Consider the following 26,845-nt stretch of genomic DNA (forward strand, 5'->3'; position numbering starts at 1 on the left):
AGTAGAGGTCACTCTTCGATTAGACTTTGTTGTAGTGAATCTCGTCGCAAGACAAGAGCAGAGAAAAATATTTCGTATAACGCAACAGGGGTTTTTTTTTCATTGTATGGAGGGCAGGAGAGTGGGAGTGGTGTTAATGCATGAAGTTTTTTTCACACTGGGTGGGGCGGGGGGGGGTATTTTCACCCATGTAGGTTTCGTTGTAGAAGAGTTTCACTGTAATACTATTCTTATTACGCTACGCCATCATTGGGAACAAACAGAGACTTTGTGGAGATGCAACAGATGACGACACAAGAAGGCGAAAGCGAGTCATGTCACTGTATTGTCAACTACAAAACTGACTGTCCTGGCAGCAAGCGACTCCCTTTCAACTCTTTCATGTCTATCATTCCTTAGAATCCAGAAACAGGTCATACTCCCAAGTGTCCCTTAAAGGTACAGATCTCTGGTAGTGAATGTCTCCCTTGGGGCTCAGCGGAACCTTTGTGTTTTCTCATGTTATATTTCTCTTGGAAAGACAACGCTTGACTTCTTTGTATCGTTTTATCAGATATAACTTTGAGAGGAAGTGGAGGATGCGTGTCAAGTCAGGATATATCCTCCCTACTCGCTCCGTGTCTCCAGTCATACCCCCTTTACAAAACAGCCTCTTGATTGTGATTTTTGTGTAGCCAGCAGGCTCATACATAATGTAAACAATATTATGGCAGCCTCTTGGGGCTGGATTTACATTGCAGGGCTTAATACTCAATTTCAATATAGTGGATACTGCATATCCAATTTTCTTAACTGTCTCTTTACTGTATGTCACTGTTTACATTTATTACCTAATGCTCATTGGTTGAAACGTAGGCAACCTTGGCATTATTCCGCAGGCCACCTTTGCCTTTTCCTTATTGAATGTGCACCTCTTAATGTATCATATTTACACCCCATTTGTCTGTTCTTTGATTACTTTTGATGACACGGTCAGTCTGTTTTTGAAGACATCAACCTCGCATTGAATTGGTACCTCCCGTCTGGTCGTTTAAGCTGCCATGAAGGCATTTCTATGACATGCTATGAATTCAGCCATGCATTCAGTCTGGGCTTGCGCGACAACCGAGGGGTGATAGTCGAGGGTGTCGACCAAACGAAAAACTGCAGAAGAGCAACCCAGGCCGCATCCTGCATCTTTCTTTCATCTCAATCATCCTCACATGGTCGCCTTAATTACGCAGCGGCTGATGGCAAACGGATCAACGGAGCCGCCCCAAGTACACAAGTGCAAAGCAGACGCCAAAGCCGAGAAACATTCTGTCAGGTGTCTGATTTTGAACATGCATGTTAAGTGTGTATCTACACCGGATTATTATTAACACCGCGTTCTATAAGACGTAGTGCGTAACAAATTTATCCTAGCAACGAAAATGCTGCATCATGAAGTCATGCAGACTCTTAATTTCAGCAAGCTGCGGAAGTTACGCTGTTTTGTACAGAAATTAAGAATTTCAAAGTTGAGGTTGACCGATATGGTTTGTTTGGGGTTTTTCTTCAGACCAACACTGATTATTAGTAATCCTACAAAACTGTAATTGTCGGAAACATTTCTCCACCCCACCCCCAACCCTCCTCCCCCAAAAAATCATAGTTGTCAGTGTGACAGATTACATACTCGCCAGGACCGAGACAAGAAATAGGATGTGTAAAAATTAGAGCTGTCAGTTTAGTGCGTTTTTATTGGCATTAATTTAAATAAATTTTAATGGGATTAAAGTTTTTCTCACGAGATTAACGCGGCACACTTCACGACGGATGTTACGGTGCTCTATAAATAAACCAGAAACAAAACAACAAGCACGCTACACAGGTCCACACACGTTTGTTTTGTCAGCCACAACAGCGCTAGACACCAAAAACTGATACTTAAAGAGTTTATGAATGGAAAGTTTACTTTTAAAAAGTTGCCAGATTGTTCCGCTGACAAGACCAAAGTTACCTGTATCATACAGGTATACAATGTATGCCACAGACGCGATTGTTACTTGTTTGGAACTATTTCGTGTGGAAGGTTACAGTGTTCCGTGTCCATATAAATAGAGCGGGTGGAGCTTCTCTGTGTTCGCCTGACCGTGACAGTGCGCTGCGGAGGTGACATGACAACGAAAGTTGAGCGGTGCAGTGGTAGCGACCTAGCGAAAATCAATCGTCTCCAGTGTTGTCATCGAACCAAGTGTAGTCATCCGAAATGATTTCCACACAAAACCGTAGAGAGACTTCCGCGCAAGAAGGACCAACAGAATCAACATAGCCTGACTGCTGTGTTCAAAGCAAACTTGAGAAAAACGAGGTATGCAACCATGGTTTAAATCCACTATAGGCTGAGTCCTAGTTTACCTTAGATATGCACTTTATAATGTTAAAGCAGCATGTCTGTTAAAGCAGCTATTGTGCGACAAAATATTTTTTTCACTGTTGTTGATGGACAGTAATATTGTGTGAGAGATTATCTGTGAATAACTGCTCCAAGTGAAAAATGTTCATGTAAAATTGAAAATTGAAATTGTTATTTCAGTAAATATTTGCATTTTGCACAAAGAAAACTGATTCATGATTCCATGTTGATGAGAGCATTAAAATGGGGAAAAATACGACAAAAAATATATAAATGGAAATTCAGAAACGATAAAAATTGTGTGAGTAATCATGATTAATTTTTTAGTTCATTTGAGTTAATTATGACAGTTGCATTTTTAATTAGATTAAATATTTTAATCGTTTGACTGCTCTTGTAATAATTGAGTATTTTGAGGAATGTTATTAAGACATCTGGGAAATGTTTGAAACTGTGAAGAAAATTAATTATATGTCTCCCTTTTAAAGAAAACAGTGGAGGAAACAAGAGGGTTCCCATTGTTTGGCTGTTTATATCACTTTGAAATATATTAAAGGGTGATTTCACATTTCAACAAGTTTACATATGACCCTTATTCACCTGAGAAAAATGTGACAACCTTAGCCTAACTGATCATTCCTGTGCACTTTTTCCACGAGATTGCACTTCTACGAGCATATTTCCTCCCCAGACAAGCAAAGGATGTGCATCGGCTCCATTTGTCACACTTTAATCTCATGTAAATTCAAGTGATTTTTAATGAGAAATCGCTTCTACCCACTATATGTGATGTTAAATGTTTTTTTTGTTTTTTTTGTGTCCAAACGCCAAACTCTTACTTTACTATCTGCACAAGATGAGAGGGCGGGTCAGGCGTGCCAATCCGTAAAGAAATTTTAATTAAAAGACTGGCAGAGTTTGTGCTTTGTATGACAACTCCATTATTCCCGCGGTGACAAAACACTAGCCGAGCTGAACAAATTCAGCTCATTAACTGGCGGCTCAAGTAGACGCGATCAGCTAAGTGTTATTTTTGGAGCGGTGACATCGAATGTGGAGTCACTGTTTCAGAGTGTCTTCTCTGAGCTTTGACCTTTGACGAGCTGTCTAATTTTTATCATCTATTGATACAAATTTTCTCCAACCCCGAAACATTTTTTTTGACTGGTCTGACTTCGGAGGAAGAAAAATAGCAGGAAAATAGCATGGTAAAACCACAATGTATGAAGTTGTGGTCACAAATAAAAATCCGCGATATGGTGAATCCGTAATAACTGACTGCAAGTTCGCGAGGGAACACTGTAGACTTTATTGTGATTTACGGGAGTGGTCCCCAACCGGCTGATAGGCAACCATTTTTTTTGTCATTGCTTTTAAATTGTCCGTTTTCAAGCACTGCTACTGTCAACAAAGATAATTCTAGAGCAGTGGTTCTTAACCTTGTTAGCATTACCGAACCCAACCAGTTCATACGCACATTCACCGAACCCTTCATTCGTGAAAAACAAAAATGTATTGTTACAAATTCAAGACATTAAAAAACGCCATTTATTTAAAACAGAAAAAAGTAAATAACATTTCAAGACATTAATATAAGTGTTTTTTTTTTTTTTAACGACATACGATCACAACAGTCACACGTTGACTACTGAGCGAACTAAATTTCCCACAGCACTGATTGGACAAGCAATGTCATGTGATCATCTGTAGCCAGTGATGGCCAAATGGGCATGTCATAACTAATTGACATGTTGAGTCGGGTGTGTCTCAACCTCCGTCAAACCCCTGAGACCGTTTCACTGAACCCTTAGGGTTCAATCGAACCCGGGTTAAGAACCACCGCTCACAAGTAATTCCACATTTTATTAACATTCCTTCATTTCAAATGGCATTATTCTACTGCACAACAAATGTAGAATAAATTCAAATTAGCACAATTAATTACTAATAAATGGATGAATTAGGAATAATTAATATGCCTTATAATGTAAACATATTAATACGGAAGTTATGATTCTACATACAGCGTTAGCATCATTGCTACTGGCAAATGTGACATGATTGACCTGGTGGCTGCTTGCTGGTTATTAGCGACTAAACTGCTAATGTTTACGTGGGCATGCTGTTCAAACTTCACTCGCATTTTTGCTACTTGTTGAAATGATTCAACAGGTTTCTTGTCTTGTCTTGTTTTTGACGACACAGCACGGACAACGGCTTCCTACTCCACATGGCATTCGAGATGCTGCCAGGGGAGGAACTTCTCTTGTCAAAATAGCTTCATCTTCGGATGTCATGGCTGCCCATCAGCTACGCGTTCAGCTGTACATTTGGTCAATTTGTTACAATCACTTTTTGTTTACTACTGCTTCTTTCATGTATTGGCGGATTCTGTTTATTTCAACATGCAAACAAATTTTAGGACTCTGATTGTCCAGAGTTGCGCCCATATTTGCCTTGTTTGATTATGTAAATTTGCTCCCATAATAGCTTGAGGTCTGTCTCTGTGCGGACAGGAGGTTGGGGATCGCTGATTTACGGAAGCGTGGTCTTGCCAAATAGTTTTGACTGGCATATACAGTACACACAAACATATTTGCATTTGTGATCGAAACTTAGTTGTAGGCTGAATGCTAAAAACAGTAAAATGGCCACTTTTTTCTTGAACCTTTCTCATACTTTTAAAATTCCAACAGTTTTCTCTCAATATTTTGACTTTATTCTTGTGAAATGACACTTCTTTATGTGGTTTATTCTTACTCTACTCTTTTGTTAAAATTAGGCACACACTTCTTTTTTGTCATGTTTTTGTTTTAACGGTAATTCCCTTAATTGAAAGCACTGAATATGACTTTAAGTGATCTTAAAGTGAGGTTTATAACTTGAACAGATCCAATTGTGCTCAAAATTTGACCTTAGCTATCGTGCCGCTGATATGACTTTGCAAAAAATTGAAAATACAGCACATGAGTGTGTCTACCTTCATCCGGGTCGTTCCTGGCCGATGCTTCCAAGAGCGCCACGCTGGCTGCGAACGACACTCGCCTCTTGGCCTCGGCGTGCTGATAGCCATTGGCATTGCGTCCCTTCCTGTCCGCCTTGCGCTTTTTGTTCTGCATCTCCTTCTCGTACACGGCCCACCGTTTGAGCTGCTGCGTGCGCCGCTTCTGGGCCGCCCGCAGCCTCTCCAGACTGGGGACTTTGTCCAGCTGCTGCAGCTCCTGGATCAACTCCAGGTGGCTGGCCATGATGGCGAAGCGTCGGAGTGGGGTGGGGACGGTGGTGGTGGTGGTGGTGGTGGGCAGAGCAGAGCAGATGGCGGAAGTCTAGCGAGGGCTGCACCTTCGGCGGTGGCCTCCTCCTGTCAGTCTCTTCGTCAGCATCACTGTGATGGTTTCCGATGCAGTTCTGACAAAGCAACGGAAAGATAAGCATCATTATTATCAAGATCATATTGCAAATCATGCCATCTCCCCCCATTGAAATGAATGAAAATGCCCCTCATTTGTTCCAGCCCACCCCCGAAAAAACACCAACACAATTTTAAGCATTTTAGACAGTATCGCACAATATAAAAACAGACTCAACAGAATGTAAATAATGAAACAGTATTTGCGTCGTAATTATATGTTTTAATTCAATCAACATTGTGCTGCTGCTTCTGGTGTGTGCGTCTTCGCCACCGAGGGACAGTATAAAATTCTACAATATATGGTAAACGATTTTACATTTAGTTTGAGTGGAAACTTCAATGGCAATTAGGGGTGAACGATTTTGAAAAATGATCTAATTGCAATTGTGTTTTTCCTTCAATATAATGATTAGGATTTAATATTTATTCATTATTTATTCATAATTCATATCTTTTTCAATTCAAATCGTGTTCGTTACACCTTGAATAAGGATGTCAGAAATTGCAATATGAATAAATCGTTGACTTCATCATTTCACCTTTTCATTATTCATGAAATGATGTTCGGTAATCATATCTAATCACGACATAAATTAATTCATATTTCACTCGAATCTCAAGGCACCAAAGCTTTATCAAACATTTATTGAGCGTAACAGTCAACACGTGTGCCCTCCCCCCCAACCCACCCTGCCTACTTTCCTCTGGAAGACCTGAGCTGAGATACAAACCAATAATATTCTCGACCACAGGTTTCAATGATGTGGCCCACGAAAACAAATCATGCATGTTAAGTTCCATGATGCTTGCTAAAGTCTGAAACAAAATTTCAAATTGTCACATATAATCCACAATAACAGTCGTGATTCTTGATTTCTGATTTTAAAACGAGTTATTCATCAATTTGTTGTGCGCTGTGTATGTAATATGTGGAGGGGATTAAATATTTATGTGGTTTCCCAAAATTCATAACAGCCCTCCAAGGGCAACCCTAATTTCAATGTGGCCCGCGACAAAAATTAATCTGACACCCCTGTTCTAGACTAACCAATAATCTCTGTCCGTCAATGATCTTCAGCGAGACTTCTATAATTAATCAGTTACCAAAAATATAGGCCTACTAATACTAATAGGCCTCCATCTGCATTTCTAGCGAAACAACTGCAAAAATAAATCAATAAAAAGGCTTGTTTACTTAATTTTCCGTTGGCCTCATACGTCCGTGTCCTACCACTCTACCAAGGTTAACCACTTCCTGGATGCTGCACATTAAAGATAAGCCCTCAAACTAGGGCAGAGTAGTCATTTTTCCAACAACTACCGAAACAGAAATTTCCACCCGAAGAAAGAGCAAAAAGCAAAAGCCTTTGAAACGTCACACACAAAATTGCACACGTTTCATTGAAACATGTGCTGTTTTGAGAAGTTAAAAACAACTTCTCAAAAGGGTTTCAATGAAAACGTGACATTCCCTTACCATCATGACCGTCTTCCGATCGACCCCCCAATTGCTTATTTACAATAAAGTGTGTATTTATATGCTTGAATAATCAATCACTTACTTGGCTCGCTGCTTTCTGTACCGCCTAATCCAACAACCAATAGTGCAATGTGATGTTAAGTCTCGTTTCCTTTGCAGCCGCCAAACAGCCGCACGCATGCGAGGTCAGGAAACCAATCGTCATAAATCACACCATCACTTCGGGTATGTGTGACGATTGTGAAGAAGTGAGTGACACAGAAAAAAAAGAAAAAAGCGCGAGAAGTTTAAACCAAATTGGAAATGATTTCCGAGGCTGATCGTTAAAGTAGCAGGCTCGCAATTTGTTCTGGTAGGATTTCAAACTAAAGCTGACAGCTATTTTCTTTTTTTCCCTTGTGTCAAGACGGCAACGTTGAATGCATCTTTTCACAAAAGACTAAAAGAGCCAAGAAAGCAGGGATGGGAATGCTAATCGCTTAATGATTAAAGAAGTCAGTCCACCGTGTGGAATTGATTGTTGAGGATTGTCTTGTCTTGAGGCACGTGAGGCGAGGTAATTGCATTCATATATCTATCTATCTATATATATATCTATATATATATAGATATAGATATATATATAGATATATATATATATATATATATATATAGATATATATATATATATATATATATATATATATATATATAGATATATATATAGATATATATATAGATATAGATATAGATATAGATATAGATATATGAATATATGAAGATAGATAGATAGATAGATAGATAGATAGATAGATAAATAGATAGATACGTTTGTTGTAGTAATTTAGTTGTAGTATTACAACTGATTTCTCATATTACTACTTTTCTTTTATTGTATTTAATGTGATGTTTTGATTTATTAGACGTCCTATAAATACAGTTGAGTCCTATGAAATACATTTTTTTCTTTTAATATTTGGTGGGGGGGGGGGGTTCTCATCTTTTTGGGAATTATTTCTTGTAATATTAGGACGAGTGGCACGGTGGGCGACTGGTTATCACATCGGCCTCACAGTGCAGAGGTGGAGGGTTCGATTCTGACTCTGGCCTTCCTGGGTGGAGTTTTCATTCTCCCCGTGCCTGCGTGGGTTTTCTCTGGGTACTCTGGTTTCCTCCCGCATTCCAAAAACATGCTTGGCGATACAGTAGACAACCACCCGTCTTACACTCACAATCACACCGAAGGACCATTTGGAGCGTTTAGTCAATCTGCTCTGCATATTTTTGAAATGTGGGACGAAACAGAGAGAACCCACGCAGGGGAGCACATGTAAACTCCACACAGGAAGGCCGGAGCCAGAATCGAACCCTGCACCTCTGCACTGTGAGGCGAAACAGCTTAACCTGTCGATCACTGTGCCACCCATGTTTTGTAATCTTATTGTAGTCTTTTTCTCTTGACATTACTGTAAAACTTAGTTCTCTGTATAGCCCTCCTCTTGACAGTTTCTTTCAGTACTTTATATAGTTGGAAGAAAATGTTCTTCTTTCCTTGAAATGATTGTGATATAGTGTTATTCCCCCCCCCCCCCCCCCATGTGATTACCGTACTGGCGATTATCTATGCATTTAACCCTGGAGAACCCATGGGGTCAAACTTGGCCCCTCTAAATTCTGCGACTCAAATGCTACCCTTAAATCCCAAAGGGTCAAATTTGGCCCGAATCCTAAATTAGGATTAATTAAAGCATTAAATAATTGAAAAAACATAATTTTTGGTGTTCAGTGAATATATAGCAGTCATTTAATGTAAAATTCATCATTTTCCAAAGAAGAAAAGGGTTCTTGGGTTCTCCAGGGTTAAATAGGAGTAAACAGAGATGATTCCAACTTTACAGGCAACAGTTACAGAATTTGAATGTCCAAATTGTTAAGCAAAGCTGAAGAAGCGAGAGTGCAGTATTTGTAGACAATTGTGAAGATATAAAGTGAGAACGAAGAGCTGTAAGTCACCACTGTGATATCACAGCCGCTCCCCAGGGTCCAAGGCTTGCAAATCACAGATTGACCTCAATCAGCTCCCTGGCAGCAGATCGGAATGCTACAGTGCACTGCACATTTTTATGGAGAGGAGGGTGAAAAAAGTGGCACGGCCTCAATTCGATGCACCTCATCTAACAGAACAGCGGGAACGATGATAAACATTCTTGCCAGCCGTCAGTTATACTTGATTTCTTTTGCAGTGAGAAACGGTTCATGTGTATTTTGTTTCGACGGCCGCGTTCACAAAATCAAAAGTCTCATTTGTCGACATGACAAATAGAATGCCGTTCCGCTCTTCAGCTATTTTCACTTCGAAACAAAATAACAATCATGGCACGACTAGTCACACTTTTCTATGTACACAAAAGACCAATTCCTCTCAAATATTGAGCATAAATCTGTCTAATTGGGTTCTGTAAGCATTTCTCCTTGCTAACAAACTCCATCCTTCTCACACGTGCATAGTGTACCAAGATGGAGATGTGTTGCACTGTGTGAAGCATATGGTGGTCACACCATATAACTGACTGATTTTCTGGTGGACATGTTAACAAATAGCTAGATAGCAACCTCTGTACCAAAAACACGGTAGATGGTTCAGTATTCTTTTCGGAATTAGGTCCTCTTGCCAAGTAAAAGTACAAGTAATGCTAACAGCCTAACAGTCAAGTATGCTAACATACAGCAACATGAGCACAGAGGAATGGAAAATCTCCTAATATGAATATAAATTAGAAGGACAATGTAAATGTTGCACAATCAGTAATTACTTCTTATTTTTGTGTTAGTTACAGTATACGAGGAACATTATCTATATTATATCTATAATCACCTCGATAAAGATGATTGCAGTTCCCCAGTGACCTCAATCCAGCGAGCTGAGTGAGATTTTATTGTGATTTGAAAATGGTGATTATCCTCACTCAGTCAAAAAATTATATAAGTAAGCAAAAGCATTTGAACTCCACTGAAGACAATGTCAAATTTTGACAAAATGTTCTTCACTTTTATAGTTCTACACATTTACGGTGGCTAATAGTTTAAGGCCACACAGCAGCACGCCTGTGCCAAGAATACTTCAGATAAAAAAACTGTTCATCACACTTTATAGTAAGGGTTACTACATGACCTAAACATTATCATTTTCTTGAACTTTTGTTTGTGATGTTAGAAATGTAAAATGAGAAGAAGAAAAAAACACTGTAAAATGAGAAATTACCAACTTTGTATGTTAGCATTTTAGCAAGTCTTCTTTGAAATAGACAATCAATTTAAAATAGTAGTCAAATTGATATCTTGCTAAATGTTAGCATGCCAAACTATTAGCATTATTGCTTTTTGTGAGTTCTGCTTTTAAATTGTATTCAGTTCAATTTCTTATGTTAATCAGTCCTCAACTACAGGTCCATCTATCTAGTGTATTTTTAGTACAGTTACTTTCTTGCAATATGCCAGCATAAGGATTGTTATAATGTTAGCATTGAATTGAACGATAATTAACAAAATAAAAGACAGCAACATGGTATCGATGGGTGGGACACAGGACGTCGTTGGGGCCCGCCAGCATACCCAACGTCTGGTGCATTTTCCTCTACTCTGCGCCAAATCCTCTGTCTTTCTGCCTGCACGCAGGCAGCCCAGCCTCTTTGCGCTGACGCTGGCTGATTGTTTTGCACTTTTTCCCATTTCTTTTTCATCTTTTCATTTGAGTTCAAACAAGGGTTTGCTTTTATTCTAGTTATCTTTATGATAGTAACCACCATGACAACCTACTCACCATCGTAAAAAGACGGAAGTTACGGTGGTACGGCCATGTTACGAGATCATCAGGCCTTGCAAAGACGGTGCTACAAGGAACTGTACAAGGATCTCGCAAACGAGGAAGGCAGAAAAAGAGGTGGGAGGACAACATCAGAGAGTGGACCAACCTGGATTTCGCAAAGTCCCAGAGAGCGGCAGAAAACAGAGACGGTTGGAAAGAAACGGTGAAAGGGTCTTCACGGGCGCCCCAACGACCACAACCGAGGTCAAGGGATAGGTGACAGGTGACAGTAAATGTGTCTCCAGACAGGCTTTGTTGCTACACTCTACAGTAAATGCATGTAAGACAGGATGCTCATGCTCAGCTGAGTTCAGTCTATTCACACAAGTGTTCCATTTTTTTCTTCCTCTTAAAGGTGTCCCCCAGTTTTTACATTTGCAGCTCTTTATAGGCTATTTAGGTATTGTCCTCTTTCAATAAATGTGTCGGCAGACACGTTTTGTTTCATTTACAGCATTTTATACGTATGCAATACGATAGGCCAGGTCAATATGCTCACGTTCAGGCTATTAAGTGTTTCATAAGTGGTAAAAGTGGTAAAGTACAAATCCTTGTTTAATTTACAGCACTTTTTAATAGCCTATAGGCTATGCTCAGGTAGGCTAGTTGAGTCTCTAAAAAAATAACAATGTTCATTGCTCATAAAGCACTTTAAACTTTTATTACATCTAAATGCTTTCTTGACTTCTCCTTCCTTACTGACCACCAAGTGACCCCACGGCCCAGGGACTAATATAATATGTTAAATAATATCAATTAAATCAAAGCATGTTGTTTTTTCATGTGTAAAAAAGTGATTCTATCCATTTCAGGGTTTTGGGGGGCCAACCCCTCATATTTACAGGAAGTCTAAGCTTTTATGACAGAGTTCTAATCATACGGCCACGGTGTAACCCAAATTTATACTTACAGTAAGTCAGAGTTGTACGTTGTTAAACTGTATTTAACTGTCCTAACTGTATGAACTGTATAAATTGTACTAACGTGCCAAGTATGAACCCTGTGATCGACTGGTGACCAGTCTTGGGCCTACCCTGCTTCTTTCGCCAAAAGTCCACTGTGATACACTCCAGCCTAGAAAATGGATGGATGACTACCTTCTTTATTTACACTTGTCTAGCAGTGAAAATTGGCTGTCCCGAGAGTAAAGACTTTATGATGGCAACTACAATATTCCCCATCCTGTCTTTTAGAAACACCTCTGCAATGATGAAGAGACTTAGATGCGTTTGGAGAGCTGCTGCAGCGATGCGCCACTTGAACAATCTCTTCTCTTCCACTCCCTCCTCTCATTCCCCGGGGCGTCCTCTTGGAGGACATTTTTATTCCGTCTGGGTGACTTGTCCTCGTTGGCACCGGGCACGCTGGCAGCATGGAAGGAGAGCGTATCACCTCAAGTGGAACCTTGATTTAAAGAGCTCGGGTCGTCTCCATTCTGGGACGTCATCGCCCTTGTTGCAACGATCCACTCGGGTATACCATCAGACAGCAGACTGGAGAAAAAGCTACAGGGGGTGTCATTGAGTGATGGGATCCATCAGACAATTTGACATGATTCTTTTTCCATTTAAAGACTTTCTCATACTGTAAATCCCACCAAATTGAAAAATTATATAATTAAATAAAAAAAAAGCCCCAATAACCAATCCATAAGAAATGTTTATCTCGTGTAAGCCGAGAAAAAAATGTTCGCTCTGTAATCCTGTTTCACTGAGCACCATGACATTTGGCAGGCATGTCTGTCATGAGTAAATCCACAAAAAAACGTTTCAAATTGTTACCAAATTTGAATGGCACACAACAGCCTCCACAATTTTGGGCTCCCCTGGTGAAGATGTTTCCTTTAGCTTTAATGCATTCAATTTTTTTATAAATAATATAAGACCAACATTTTTTTTTAAAGATGAAAATCCAACTTTAATTCAAATACATTTATTCAGTAGGGGGAAAAAATTAGTAAAAATAGTTTACATCAAATCTTGTGTGCCAAAGCTCTCTTTTGCCAATAAAGCAGCCCCTCATCTTTTCCTTTGAGGTCTGGGGACTGAGATGGCCATGGGAGGAGTTTGATTCCAAAAGGTCTCAAGCACCTATGCCCGAAAAGACATGGCAAGTTTTCCATTTTGGTTTGAATCCACCATTTTTGTGTCATTTGCACAGGTTATGTCCAGTTCCTAGCATGTTTTAACCACCAATACTAAATGTAATAACTTTGCTCCCGATGCTGTGAATTCCTCCAGACTCTATATACTCTCATTGATTTTCCATCTAACGCGTCTCACAAATTTCTCTTTCCCCACGGCCACTGGGCTAATTTACTACACTCGATGCTGCCTGACTCAGTCTCACCAGTGTGTTGCCATCAATCGGCTCTTGTAGTCTCAAACCGATCCAGCTGCATACCAGACCCACTACTGCAGACCAGCTGTACGACAACACCACAAGATGATCACAATTCAACTCAAATATGGTGGGCACCTCCGGGATTTGCAGAAAACTGGAGCTTCCGCTGCATGCTAAGAAGGATGCTCACAGCCTCCGAATGATCTGAACTCCTGTTTTCAATATTTCCCTGCTGACTTTGAGTGCGAGGCAGGCTGCATCATGGACTGGTCACCAGCCAATTGCAAACCATTCACAGTACCGGAGACCAAACAACCATTCTTACATTCACTCCTAAGGACAATTTCAAGCCTTCGATGTATGGTTTTGGACTGTGGGAATAAAAAGAAAATCCATGCAAACACAGGGAGAACAAATGGCAAAGTCCGCACAGGAAATGAGGAGCTGCGATTCAAATCCCAAAGCTTACAACCGTGAAGCAGACACGCTAATCGATCGTCCGCTGTGCTGTGCCACAAGGTGAATATTTAAAATGGAAAAATACATGCGCAATAAAAAATTGCAACACCTTGTCAAGTTTTGACAACAGATTGTGACAAATGCATGGAAATAGTTTCTGCGCATTTGTGAGGCCACCACAGTGTCAACAGCAGGTCCTCATCTCAGACTACCAAACAGTGAGTAAAGTGAAGCATTTAATCATGTTCTCACTGATCACTTTGTACACTTCTTATTTGTTTGGGCGGTGGGGGGGGGGGGGGGGTCGTGCACATAAACTCTGGAAGAGCGCACATACACACCTTTCACCACATGACTCATAGCAGGTCACATTGACTTGTGTATTGGCTTTGCATCTGTGGACCAAATGATCATTATTCCTTATATTTTCATGATGTGCTGGTTGCACCGCAGCCTGAGTCTTGAATTCTAAATATTTTATTTACACTAGCTTCTTAGGAAACAGCAATTCTGTCCGTTTTTCATAGCTGCTGGAGCAAAGCTAGGAAGCCATATACCTCTGTAACATCTCAGATCATAAGCACATAATTTGACATTTCTCCATGGGGCAAATTAACAATCAATTCTTTATTTTGCAAACATGGGAGAATCTCTTTTTGATTGTTCTGAATTGCTTTTCGATGCCAGGGTTGAGAATGTTAATGCTGCCAGGGGGAGTTGTGCCACAGCACTGATGTAGGGTGTAGATGACATCATGTTAGGCTTCTTTATACCCTTTTTCCCACTGGAACTAGCGGGTAGTACTGATCCATGGCGACACGCAACCAATGGGCCGAAATTGCGGGGGGCGTGCTATATACGAGGCCGATGGCGCGCGATGTTATGACGCATCACGTACCGCCCTGTCATCACGTAATTACCGGGAAGTCTTTCAAACTGCAAGCGGAGGCGATCACAACCCACCTCCCATGGCGTGCTGGTGGACACGGATCGACACTGGCCGCTGAGCTTTTCCCACTACCGAAAAAAGCATTTTTACCCGTGGTTTTGCGGCAGTGAGAAAGGGGGTATTACACAGAAGACACACCAGTCAACAGCATCAAGTAATGCCCTTCATTTCTTTATAATTGCCTCACAACACAACAATTAAACAATTCCACATAATCACAAGCATGATTACCAGTCGCTGTACAAGTACGACATGCACGGGTTCACAAACTGCTTTGTAATAGACCACTGTAATTTGGCAGTTTGGTGATGAAGTGCTGCCTCCATGGATGAAAACACAAACAATATATTATGCGTGCTTCCTGTTTCCTTCATACGCTGGATTTTCCCTTCCGCAGTAAATGCTCTCTCTCATTGTCGCAACATCCGAGCTCAGAACCAAGACCGGGAGCAGAGTGGCTGATTTGCACCCTCTCAGAACAATCATTCAGTAGGACTAGAAAAAGGGGGTGTCAAGTAGGCTGTAGAGGGAAGGTACTTGCATCAGTCGTAGACTGCGGGTTGAACCGTAGTTCACCTTTGAACTCCCAAACTCGACAAACCCATCCCCCGACAGTCCATCACAGTTACGATAGGAGGTTGGAAAACAAAGCTAAAACACCACGGCGCGCTCCGTTTTGGTTGAACGGAGATGGCATGACCAAAGGTCAGTTTACCATCATATATCCCGCTTTAAAACTTTCAAGGACAGCGGTTACTACAGTGGACAGCTTATCATGTTATCGGGTTGCAGGTCGCATGAAAGGGTTCAGTATTCTTTCATTTCAAAAAGTTTAAGACATACTTATTTAAGGCCATTTACTGTAGTGTACTGTCATCAACTATGATCCATTACCAAAAGGAAGTTTGCTTTTACGGAGTCGACACTAATGAGACACAGAGGACCCAAGCAACTCCGATGCGGCGCTTCACTGGGCTTACAATTAGTTGACTATCAAAACAACAGAGGCTGTCACTGTTGGGTTCTGCATCGTGAATTGGTTTGCCGTCTTCATTTCTGATCATTTCATCAGCTATGTGCAGGTTTGAGGTCGCAGAGCAAGTTTAGAGCCAGATCCAGAGCTTTACAGCCTTGCCGGAGAATACCCTTGACTGATCCTCTTTCCCCAAACTCACTCTTCAAAAGGATAAGCATTGCCTGGCTCTTTTTTTTTCTGCAGGACTCAATTTTCCGAGTGAACGAAAAGCTTATGACTGGCCTGCAACTTTTACGTGTTTAATGAGCCCTCTGCCGTGCCCTTGGTAGGGGTTATTTCTCCATCTGCTCCATATAGATGACACAAACTGTCAAAATCTGCATGTGTATTTAGATGTATGGGGGGAAGACGCCCTGATTGAGGAATTAAATGTCACGCTTGTTTCTTCATGAAAATCATTCGTGGTGTGTTTCTTTCACTTTCTCCTCCCTGCCTATTTGGATCTTTTTTTCTCACCGTTGAGTCATTTCGACTCCTAATGATGACCCCCGACCAGGGTAAACAAGACTGAGACTCAGCCAGCCTGCAGTCAGTGTCACTTCTAATCTGATGCCCGGGCGAGACAAGCGTGCACTGAGGCTGCCACACTTGGCCCGCTTAACAGTGTGCGAAGGCAGAGGCGGAAAAATAAAATGGGCATGATGTGATTTCTTATCTTACAACGCTATAAAAACGCAAAAGGGACAAGAGGGCATCCCATCAAAATATTTTTTCCACCCATTACAGGACAGCTTGAGCTGTGCATGGGCGAATTCTGTCTGGAATTTTTATCTTGGGTAAAATCGTAGCATACTCTCCCCAAACAATTGAACATATAAGCCACAAACAACCAGTGTTCTTAGTATAGGGGACCTTTCTTCAATACAAGATGCTTCCATCCGTCATGCTGGCATCAGTCCACCTAATGCGCTGGGGACCATTTATCCTGCAACTTCCAAAATGTCACAGACTTTTGCGTTCAATAGCAGCACTTTAATGAGGACATTGTCCCACTAAAAGACAGCCATTTAAAAAAAATAACTCTTCAAAGCCTTTTATGTGCGAAAATACGGTACTCATGAATGAACATCCACAGACACGACGATGAACTTATTTTTACACTCGTGTGTGATACTTAATGTTAAAAAAAAATTGATGTGACACTCGTCATTAAGGAGCATTTTTTAAAAGGAGCATTTGTTAAAAGAAATGTTTTTTTTCCCGTGTAGTTAATAACCTTTGTGGTCTTGTAATGTCTGAAGATTTCATCAGATGGCGCCAAAGCTCTGTCACAACAGGAATTGGAATCAAAGAAGTACCTTGAAGTGATATATCTGGATCGAGAGACGTTTTGCATGCTGGGAAGGCCCTACTTACTTTGCCTGCGCTGTTTGTGGAGATTAGGAAGAGATGAACATGCGCACGTTGTTTTGTTCCGACAACAAATAATCTGAAAACTGTTTATTTTTTAGGGCCATGTTGTAAAATGATTATGACATGGCATCGTGGGTCTCAAGAGTTTGTTTTGTCTTTTGTATTTACAATTGTCACTGTTAACATAACTTGTGATATTTATTTGCTCTTATCCTCCTTTCCGAAATAATTACTGTCCTACTCTTACCATGGGTGACTTCTTACACTGTTAAAAAATTAATGTAACCATTTATTGCTCACTTAGTAAATGTTTTCCAAGAATGACAGTTTGCATTAGTGACTACTACAGAGAATGGATTGTCATTACTCGTGTGCAAAGACAAACAGTGTCTTGACTGTTTTCTATCTTTGGGCGAAGCGTACTCAATCGGGAAAAAAATGACAAGGCAAGTTTTGTTAATGATTCTAAAGCGTTACTGTCTCGCTCGAAGATGAATCAAGCCTGCGATCCGACTGAGCGGATACAAGATCCTTTCATATACGACAGATCGGTAGACGTCACTTAAACGGTCCGTCGTCCGGCAGTGGTTGAAATGATTGAAACCGCGGCTGCCGTTTGACTTGTCTCGTTAGAATTACAAAGGAAAGAAACGTCTCTCAGATGTCGGCGTGTGTTCAAAGAAGCGCAACACCGTGCTGCTGTGTCGGTGAGGTAGTTAAAACCTTTACTCTCCACCAGTCTGTTCAGTGTTTGTGTTTTTGCCATTAGAATCAAATGTGTTTATAGCTTGTTAATTGATTGCGACATCACTCACATTTCAGTATACTATAATTTGCCGAGCAAAGTTTCTTGTTACTTCATGAGTCAGTTCAAATAGATTGTCCGATCTGTATTCGTGACCTGGGCGGCCCAGTGGGCCGGTGCTTAGCGCGTCGACCTCGCAGTGCAGAGGTCATGGGTTTGATTCCAGCTCCGGCCTTCCTGTGTGGAGTTTGCATGTTCTTCCCGGGCCTGTGTGGGTTTTCTCCGGGTACTCCGGTTTCCTCCCACATTCCAAAAACACTGCATGGCAGGCTTATTAAACACTCTAAATTGGCTGGCAACAGGTTCAGGGTTTCCCCCGCCTACTGCCTGAAGACGGCTGGGATAGGCTCCGGCATCCCCCGCGACCCATGTGAGGATAAAGCGGTTCAGAAAATGAATGGATGGATGAATGGATAGTCGTGACCAGTCAACACACCCGTTTGGGTGTGAGCCTGTGTCACGTCGAGACTCAATTTTAATTAATAATGCATTTTTTGAGAACTCTTCAAATCAGGCATTCAGATGGCCAATATTTGAACAGATATGAGATGAGTTAAGACATGATCTGTCTAATTTTGAACCCCACCCCCAAATGCTGCTTGTTCGAATAAAATGTTTCAAAGAGAGCGTGTGTGTTTTTATGAGGAAAAACACGCAGTAAAATGCTCCAACTTAACAACAGAACAAACCACAAAACACTGAAATGCGCGCACAAACACGCTTTGAGTGCAGCTTATCCCGGACCAGGCACCACCAGGCACGCGCTCCACGTGATCCCTTTTAGGTCAGTGGTTACTGAGGCCAACCAGACGTTAAAAATGACTCAACACGAGAGAGAAAGTTCATGAAAAATACCTCCAACAAGCTTCTCACAATGTCTCTCTGTGTTCACGATGCTGCTGACCTAAACTCAATGTTCTTTTTCCACTTATTGGACATGTACCAATCTGCATTTAGATAACAGCTTCATTTCCTCCTTCCAAACAGCATCATACTTAGAACACAAACACCCATTCACTCGGCATAATCATCAATGAAAGAGGAAACACAGATAAAAGAAGAAATAGAATAATGTGCCCGCACAAACAAATTACATTGAGCAAACGTGACTAATTGCAGCCATGAGGAAATCATGTGGTCAGCGGAACGGAACTACACCATCATGTAAAACAAGAGGAATCACGGCAACAATTAAAATAGGGACGAGAATAGCCTGCCCCTCATTTGAAAGGGAAAAAATGAAATAAATAAGACTACAAATTGTCCATCGGTTACGTTCACCGGTTGCAGGGTGTAATGCCCAATTCGGATTTTTATTTATTATTATTTATTTTTTTAATCACATCATTTTATGTACTCATTCACATTACAAAAGCAAACATGGCTTCTGCTGGGAACGCAAAGCATCTGGGATGTGACACGCATGCACACAAAGCACAACGTCAAGTGACGTGTCCCCCTCCAAAAAAAGACTTTATAGAAGTCAATATGGTCCCGCGTGTACGGGTGTATCTTTTTCTCATTTCATAGTGCCGGAGTAGACAAGATGAGGTAGAAATATTTAGGGGAAATGAAGCGACCCTTTTCGGTCTCTTCTTTTCTTTGAAGAAGTCCACTAAAGATGACATCATGTCATTGTCGCATGTAATAAGTGGTCTGTGTGGCTGAATTCCGACTATCACCACAAATGTCGCTTTAATGCTTTTAAGTGGCATGAAAGTGAAATGTAAAGTCAACACTGTCATGCAGATTTGTGTATGCTCATTGTCAGTAATTTCCATCCGAAGCTTTCTCCAACCCCGCCCCGCGGAGCTCATATTGGGCTTTTGATGACTTACAGGTCAGATGTGTGCAAATATGCGTACCTTCACATCTATCCGATTCATATCCACATATGAAAGAGGCACAGGGTGGATTTGAAAAAAAAACTGGATTGTACTCTTCACACGACATGAAAAATATAAGATGCATGTCGGATATGACCCCCCAAAAATCTGAAATGAGCTGCAGTGTGAACATGACCATAGTGCAGGTCTACAGAGATAGAGCTCAACTTCTCATGAGTGACGCGATGTTTTTCTTCCTTAGACAGCACGCAAGTGAATCGACTTGTTCATCAAGCCATGTGATGCACACGAGAGCGGTCGAAAAGTAAATATTCCCGTTTTACATTGACGGGAACAAATATGACATGTTCTCGATCACATCGGAAAAAGAAAGTAAATCATATTTCAGTGCAGTGGTGTTGACAACCAAACCAACCTGTCAAGTGAAAGGCCATCTGGAGAAAATAAGATCTATTTTAATTTGTCTAAGACATAAATCTTAAGAAATGTCTTTGTATGCTATACAATGACAATAAAGGCGATTCTGATCTGAAATGCCAATTAGTGTTGTCCGTTAAAAAAAAAAACTTTCATAATGACTTCAATGATGCTAAAATCACAATTGAGTATTTTCTAATGCTTGGTTTCATTTCACCCACCCTGTATTTTGCCTCTATTGCATTCAAGATTGAATAAATCAACGATCAATTTCACACGATCAATCAATTCTTATGCCCATCCCGAATGTTGAGTGTGAAACGTAACACTGCCAACATTCATTGTACCCGCTCTGTTACTATCCCAAAAGACGGAACAGTAACTTTAGAAAAGAAAAAGTAGTCAGGTTCTCCTGACTACCTGGGCAACATTTTGTCTTCAAAGTTCAATGACTGCGTTGCCATGACCATCAGTCGAGAATTCCGTGTGAAGTGAGACGAAAGTCTGCTGAGCTTTCAACAACAATGTAAGGGGAAAAAAACCTTGACAATGCCCCCCACCCCCGACCCCCTCGGTGAAACACCTTCCTGAACAAACCCTGAGCTCACTTCCTGTTCAGCCGAGCCTCCCAGTCTGTGATTGGCTGAGCTCCTTCCATGCAGCTCATCGGTAATTGAATTGAAAAATACAATAAATGTACTGAAGACTGCCTCGAGTGCACGGATAAAATACAAGGGTTTAACTTTGGGACATTAGCATCCATCTTATCAATCAACAGGGTGTTGAAGCCAATGCCGGTGGTATGATTCACCCCGCAAGTGGTCACTACATCCATTGAGAGGAGGGGCGGAGGGGCACTGATCACCCAAGTTCCTATGCGGCCCGATAACCTCAGATTCTAACCCACTCTGTAATTTTAAAGCCAATGTATTAGTTTTACCTTGCCGCAAATCCAAAAGTCTCATCAATTATATTCCTTGATCTCAGAGGAAGGAGTCCGACCTACACACGCTTACATCAACGCGTGCGGAACAAGTGCAGAGCTTTGGGGAATGGCGTCCACAAATAGCCAGGAAATGGGGTGGAGGGGGTCAGAGGATCTCCATGTAGCCTCCATAGCTTGTCTCAAAGATTCACCAGTCGCTCAATCAAGACGGCAGACTAAAAGACAGCCCAGCGATCAGAAGACTGATCTACTATAATCGCTTTTTCCACCGTAAGCAAGCGAACCAGCTCAGTGAAGACGTCTTAATCGGCAGGAGGTCAAGGAGCAGCTTTGCAAAAGTGAGGATGGGACTTCCCGTGAGGAATGACCACATTTAACACAGAAGGTTAAAGTCCAACCCAATGTTTTGCTTTGATTTTGGGTTGCGTGGCGATCAATATTTAATGGGAGACAGTCTGATCAGAGAGCGGCAGAATAATTAAACATGAGTTTGGGTGAAACAGTACTTCTGGAGGCAGCGGAGCGGTGAGGACAACTCAGAGGAATCTCATTTTGCTGATGCACAGCCACGCGCTTTAACATTTTCAAACATGAGATGAAATGCTGCCTGTATAAACTCTTTTAAAAAAACATATTTTCTTGAGTGTTTCGGGGGAAGGAAAGAGAACGCCCTTGCTCAGCATGGACTGATCCTGGACTCAAACCAATACAGTTGAACCTCAAGACAATGTACCTCAAAGGACATTACGAATCTGTACGTTTTAACGTTAGTTTGTTGAAACCATTTCCAAAAAGACGGACGCCAACTGCGATGTATAATAAAGTATGAACATGAACATTTCATACAGTACAAAGATGTCAATTACAAACTAGTGTATACAATATGAAGAAAACATTCAGTCAGCAAATGAAAAGTGCCTCCTCTAGTTCAGGATGTGCCGCACCCCAAAGACGTTTACGATCGTTTTTCAATCTGTTGACCTCAAACTCGGCCATGATTTTGTTGCCATTATGCATGATTGTCGAAATCGTTGACTTAGGCAATTCGTAGTCTCGACTGAGCATCGTCTGGGAGACTCCCTTACGAAAGAGAGACAATTTCAGCCTTCACAGACAGCGAGATTTGCTTCTGTTAAACAGGCATGTTTTAAGAAAATGTGCTCAAGACCACGCAGTGCCTCCGGAAGTACAAAAATGTACGAGTTGATCACTCACGTTGCTAAGCAATGGTGGGGAATCCTGCACTGCACATTTTGTTCATAAGCAAGATCGCGGCAGCAGTTATCTTCCCAAGGTTCATTATTACAACCGTAATCTGGTCGTAATAATGAAGTGTACGTTATTCAGCAAAATCGGCAAATGAAACGTGAAATCGGGACGTTGAAATATGAACGATATTGGGTGAAAATGTAAACGGGGTACATTGAAAAGAGGTTCAACTGTAATATGATGTTGCCGGTCAGCAAAATGTTGTGCATGATTACTGCTGACAATGATAGCTAGAACTGAGAATTGAACTTCTTATCTGTCTTTTTGGAAAAAAGGCAAAACTTCGATCCAGCTCGCGAAAAGAAATAGACATCATCTCTGGACACTCATCTCTGAACAGTTGTTCTGTTTCTTCTTCTACTACGACTTCCTTCTTGCCCTGTGGCACCATGCTGCCTCTCGCAGGTCAGTCTTGGTGCTACAACAGACAACTGGTTTCGGGCGAGGGGACTCTCCATTGATGGTGGCGATATAGTTATGTGCGCAGTGTGCTCTGTTAATCACCTCAACACCATTTATTTGCTCACCATGTGCTGGTTCTCTCGCATTTAAAAAAATTTTTAGATGTAAAAAATGGGGGTGTGTGCGTGTGCGTGTGTGTGTGTGTGTACCTAAATAAGCCACTGTGGAAATCACTAATGGTTAGTTGTCATGATGATTCAGATCCACCAAGGTAAAACCGGAGTGTTGGAAAGCAGGTCTGTATGCAGCTGATACAGGCACACACATGCATACATGTTGACAAGAGTGTCTCTGTAACCAGCAGCTGGCAAGGAACAGAGGCGGAAAGAGCTCAGGACCGCTCGGCACATCAAACATTTAAAGACTGCCGTTGCCTCAGCAGCACCCACCATCACAAGTGAGACAAACACAGCCAATGATGTTTCCATTAGCGCGTGTGTGTATTCTGTGCATGTGTTCAACAGTACATGAAGGCGAGACCAACGCGGGTGAGCGAGGCTACCTTGAAATGGAAGAGTTGTGATACGTGGGAGAGAGCTGTTATTTTTTTTATTAATATGACCAGCATGTAGTTAATCAATAACCATTCTAATTTCTAGTCCATACAGTCTAGTCCATACAGTCACACTGATCAATGAGTCAAGTATGAGCTAATAATTTTGAAAATGGGTGGCTAAGCTTTGGTTTGTGGGCCATGTAAGACCTTCAAATGCATTTGATCCTGCCCACCATGCCATTCTAAAAACAAAACCTCAGCAGAACCGTTAAAGGAAAACACCTGCTAAGGTTGAACCCACAAATGCTACAACGTATCACAATGAACATTTGTAGTGTGATGAGTAGACATGATGTGGCATGTATGCAATGTATAACAACCATGTTACAATTGCAATGCCAAAAGAAAAAGTTGAATTATTTCAGTAGTTCATTTCAAAAAGTGAATCGAATTTGTTTTACAGATTAACATGGAAATATTTTTTTCAGAAGACCAAAGCATTACAAATTTCAGTATTAAAAATATGTTTTGATATTTTTATGTCATATATTAATTTCTGTAGCTTAAACTTCCAAAGACTGCCAATCAAACTGCCTCAGTGATTATACAGAATCACAAGTCAAAGCACTTTGAGGCATCGGGCAAAAGCCAAAAGTAAACAAATTACCTAAAATTTACATGAAATAAGTGAGGATGCACGGATATTCACTTGAAACATTTAAGATGAGATGCACCTGCTTTCTACCGCACCTCATTCAAGTCAAAGATAAGCTGGAGCCTATCTCAGTGAAATTTTGGCAAGCAAGCGGCGTACAGCCAAACAACTATTCACACCTATGGATAACTTCAGAGTCCTCAATGCCAGCTGATGTGGCGAGAGAAGCAGGGTGCACCCTGGACTGCCACCGGTCAGTCGCAGGGCACATACACACAAGCATTCACACTCTCATTCACATCTTACAGTAAGTAAAATGTTGTCTCCAACAACAGTTGACTTCAGAGACTCCATTCACACTTATGGGCAATTCAGAGTCTTCACTGAGCCTAACTTGCATGTTTGTAGAATGTGCATGGCAGGAAGCTAGAGTAACTTATGCAGACTAAAATTTGAGAAATTAACAAGCCCCCCCCCCCCCCAAAAAAAAAGTAAATAAATTGAGGTACATTTTTTAAAAGTTAAAAAGTGCTAAAATGCAGTATTAGTCGTTGGTGTCCCACGAGCGGCCAAAGTCTGAAGCACCATGTGTACCGTAACAGCGGTGTAATAGCAACATCTCCACGGGGGAAGGATGTCGAAGCCTTCCCCTAAATCTGCAAACAGACCCCAGATTTATTGCAGCCGAGACGCCGGCCACGTCCATCCAAACGTTCGGTGCTCCGCTGCAAGCCGGTAAAAGTGAGCTAACTAGCTAAAACTACTCCGAAAAGAAGACGAATTGGGAGAAGAAAATAGTCCCGAGTAGTGAGGCATGTCGCTTTTTTCCTCCCCGAAAAGGAAATCCCTTCTCGGCGACTTCGGCACCACGTCCGGCTCGTCGCTACTCACCTCTGACCGGGGACAGGCGCTCCAATACGGAGAGAGAAGCGGCGAGAGCTCAGTGGTTATCCCGGTGGGTTCAAGTAACTTGTCCCGTTACAGCGGAGATTCGCCGAGCTGCTTAGCTATGCAATGCATGTGCGCGTGTGTGCCTGTGTGTGCGTGTGCGTGTGAATTAGAAAAGGCAATGTGTGTGCGTGTGTGTGTTTCGTTTTCTGGGGGGCGGGGCTAAGAGGATTCGCCGAGGATTCTTTTTTTTTCTTTTTCATTTGTATTTATTATTTTCATTTTGTATTTTTGGTGGAACCTATACCATTCGCTGAAAAATTCTCACATTTGCATATTTTTGGGTTATGTAACATCCTAACCCTGGCTAAAAGGAAATTAGTACAATGGAACCTCCAGGTATGAATTGATTTCCACAATGAGCCCATTTGTAATCTGAAAGGTTAATGAATCGAGATTATATTTTCCAGTGAAATTAATGGAAATGCAATTAAGCCTATGAATTATACTTACCTTTCTTCAGTGTGTGGTTAAAAATAAATATTTGCAATATAGAAATACATGTAAGCACACTATTCTAAATAAAAGATAACTATCATTGCTCATGTTATGATCTGCGTCTTCTTACTAGTTAAAATGGGATTAAGGTTTATCTTTTTCAGATAATGTTCTGGGGGGGTAGCAAATCTCTTACCGAGCTGACAGTTTCAGCGTCGACGAAGGTTGAAGTGACAGCTCAAGATAAAGGCCATTGTCTGAAAAAAAAGAACCCTTAAACCCATTTTAATTAGTATTGTTCATTAACTTTAACCAAGGAGGAGGAAAAGAGAAGGACGGCTATTGTGCAGCTCCTCCGCTGAAAAATTGTCGTCTTCCATGATAATATGGGGAAATTTTTCATCAAGCATTTTTTTTTGTCCAGCGGCAGAATTTGGTAAGAGAAACGGATCCACCCTGGAATGGTCGCCTGGCCATTCCAGGACAAGTGGTGGAGGAAAGCTCAGGGAGGACATGCAAAATCCACACCTTAGTGCCTGAACCGAAATTTGAACCAAATTTTCTTGAGACGAGCCATTGGTTGGTTGACGTGCAGTCAATCAAGTTTGAGCGACCAACAAAATAGAAGAATGAAACTTGTGAGAGTGTTGTGATGTGAGAATGTGGGTCAAGCCATAATGCTTGATGGAGTACGATATTCGTTCGCAGCCTCCCCACCGCTTCCTCTCCACTTAACCCCAATCTTGCTGGTCCCGGCCTTCAAGATTTGACTTGCTACATATTTCATGGATTTGCACCCATGCAGCTTCCCTCGCCCCACTTCTTTTCGGAGTAAAACCAAAGCTCGATGTCTTTTCACTGGGAAGTGGTAGAAATAGACCACGCTTAGAGCCCTTACAAACTGGTGAGAAAATAATCAATACTTTGTCCCCTCATTTTATTTTCAGGAGACGCCAATAAAAAAGCGTATCATAAATCTGCCAAACATGCCTCCGTTGAACCAGCTTTTTTGTATCTATCCTTGTCTCGGATGAGCGCCAACGGCGCTGCGTCTGTCTCTCCGGAGTCAACCTCTACCATTAAGATATTAGCACGTCAACAATGATGGAGTATGCCTCCATCATCAAGTGCTTACTTTGTTTTGTAATCACTCTGGCTATTATTTATAAATTTGTCTTTGGTGTTCAAGTGTCTGTTGTGGACAGTCCGGATGGTTGTCATGGCCACAATTGACTTTATGTGTAACAATACTTTATACTCATTCAATATATCGCAAATTTATAATGTGTGCCAGAAATTACTGTTCATT

General features: G+C 41.3%; 1 protein-coding gene and 1 long non-coding RNA gene across 5 annotated transcripts in view; one reads left to right on the top strand and one right to left on the bottom strand.

The window, feature by feature from the left end:
• Positions 1-26,845, top strand: part of LOC127607587 (uncharacterized) — a 113,184-nt gene that overhangs the window by 48,279 nt on the left and 38,060 nt on the right. The gene's annotated exons all lie outside the window — the stretch shown is intronic.
• Positions 1-26,845, bottom strand: part of ppp1r16b (protein phosphatase 1, regulatory subunit 16B) — a 75,189-nt gene that overhangs the window by 42,374 nt on the left and 5,970 nt on the right. For 2 of the 4 annotated variants that reach the window (XM_052076020.1, XM_052076017.1), the window contains exons 1-2: positions 25,042-25,208; positions 5,358-5,785 (exon numbers count right to left, since the gene is read on the bottom strand). In XM_052076020.1, coding sequence (XP_051931980.1) covers positions 5,358-5,625 — 268 coding nt within the window. In that variant the 5' untranslated portion in view covers positions 5,626-5,785; positions 25,042-25,208. Of the gene's footprint in view, positions 1-5,357; positions 5,786-7,351; positions 7,507-25,041; positions 25,209-26,845 lie in introns of those variants that run through there. The other 2 variants (XM_052076018.1, XM_052076019.1) reach the window with 2 other exon arrangements.

Source organism: Hippocampus zosterae, chromosome 9 (assembly GCF_025434085.1).
Source record: "Hippocampus zosterae strain Florida chromosome 9, ASM2543408v3, whole genome shotgun sequence".
Lineage (NCBI taxonomy): Eukaryota > Metazoa > Chordata > Actinopteri > Syngnathiformes > Syngnathidae > Hippocampus > Hippocampus zosterae.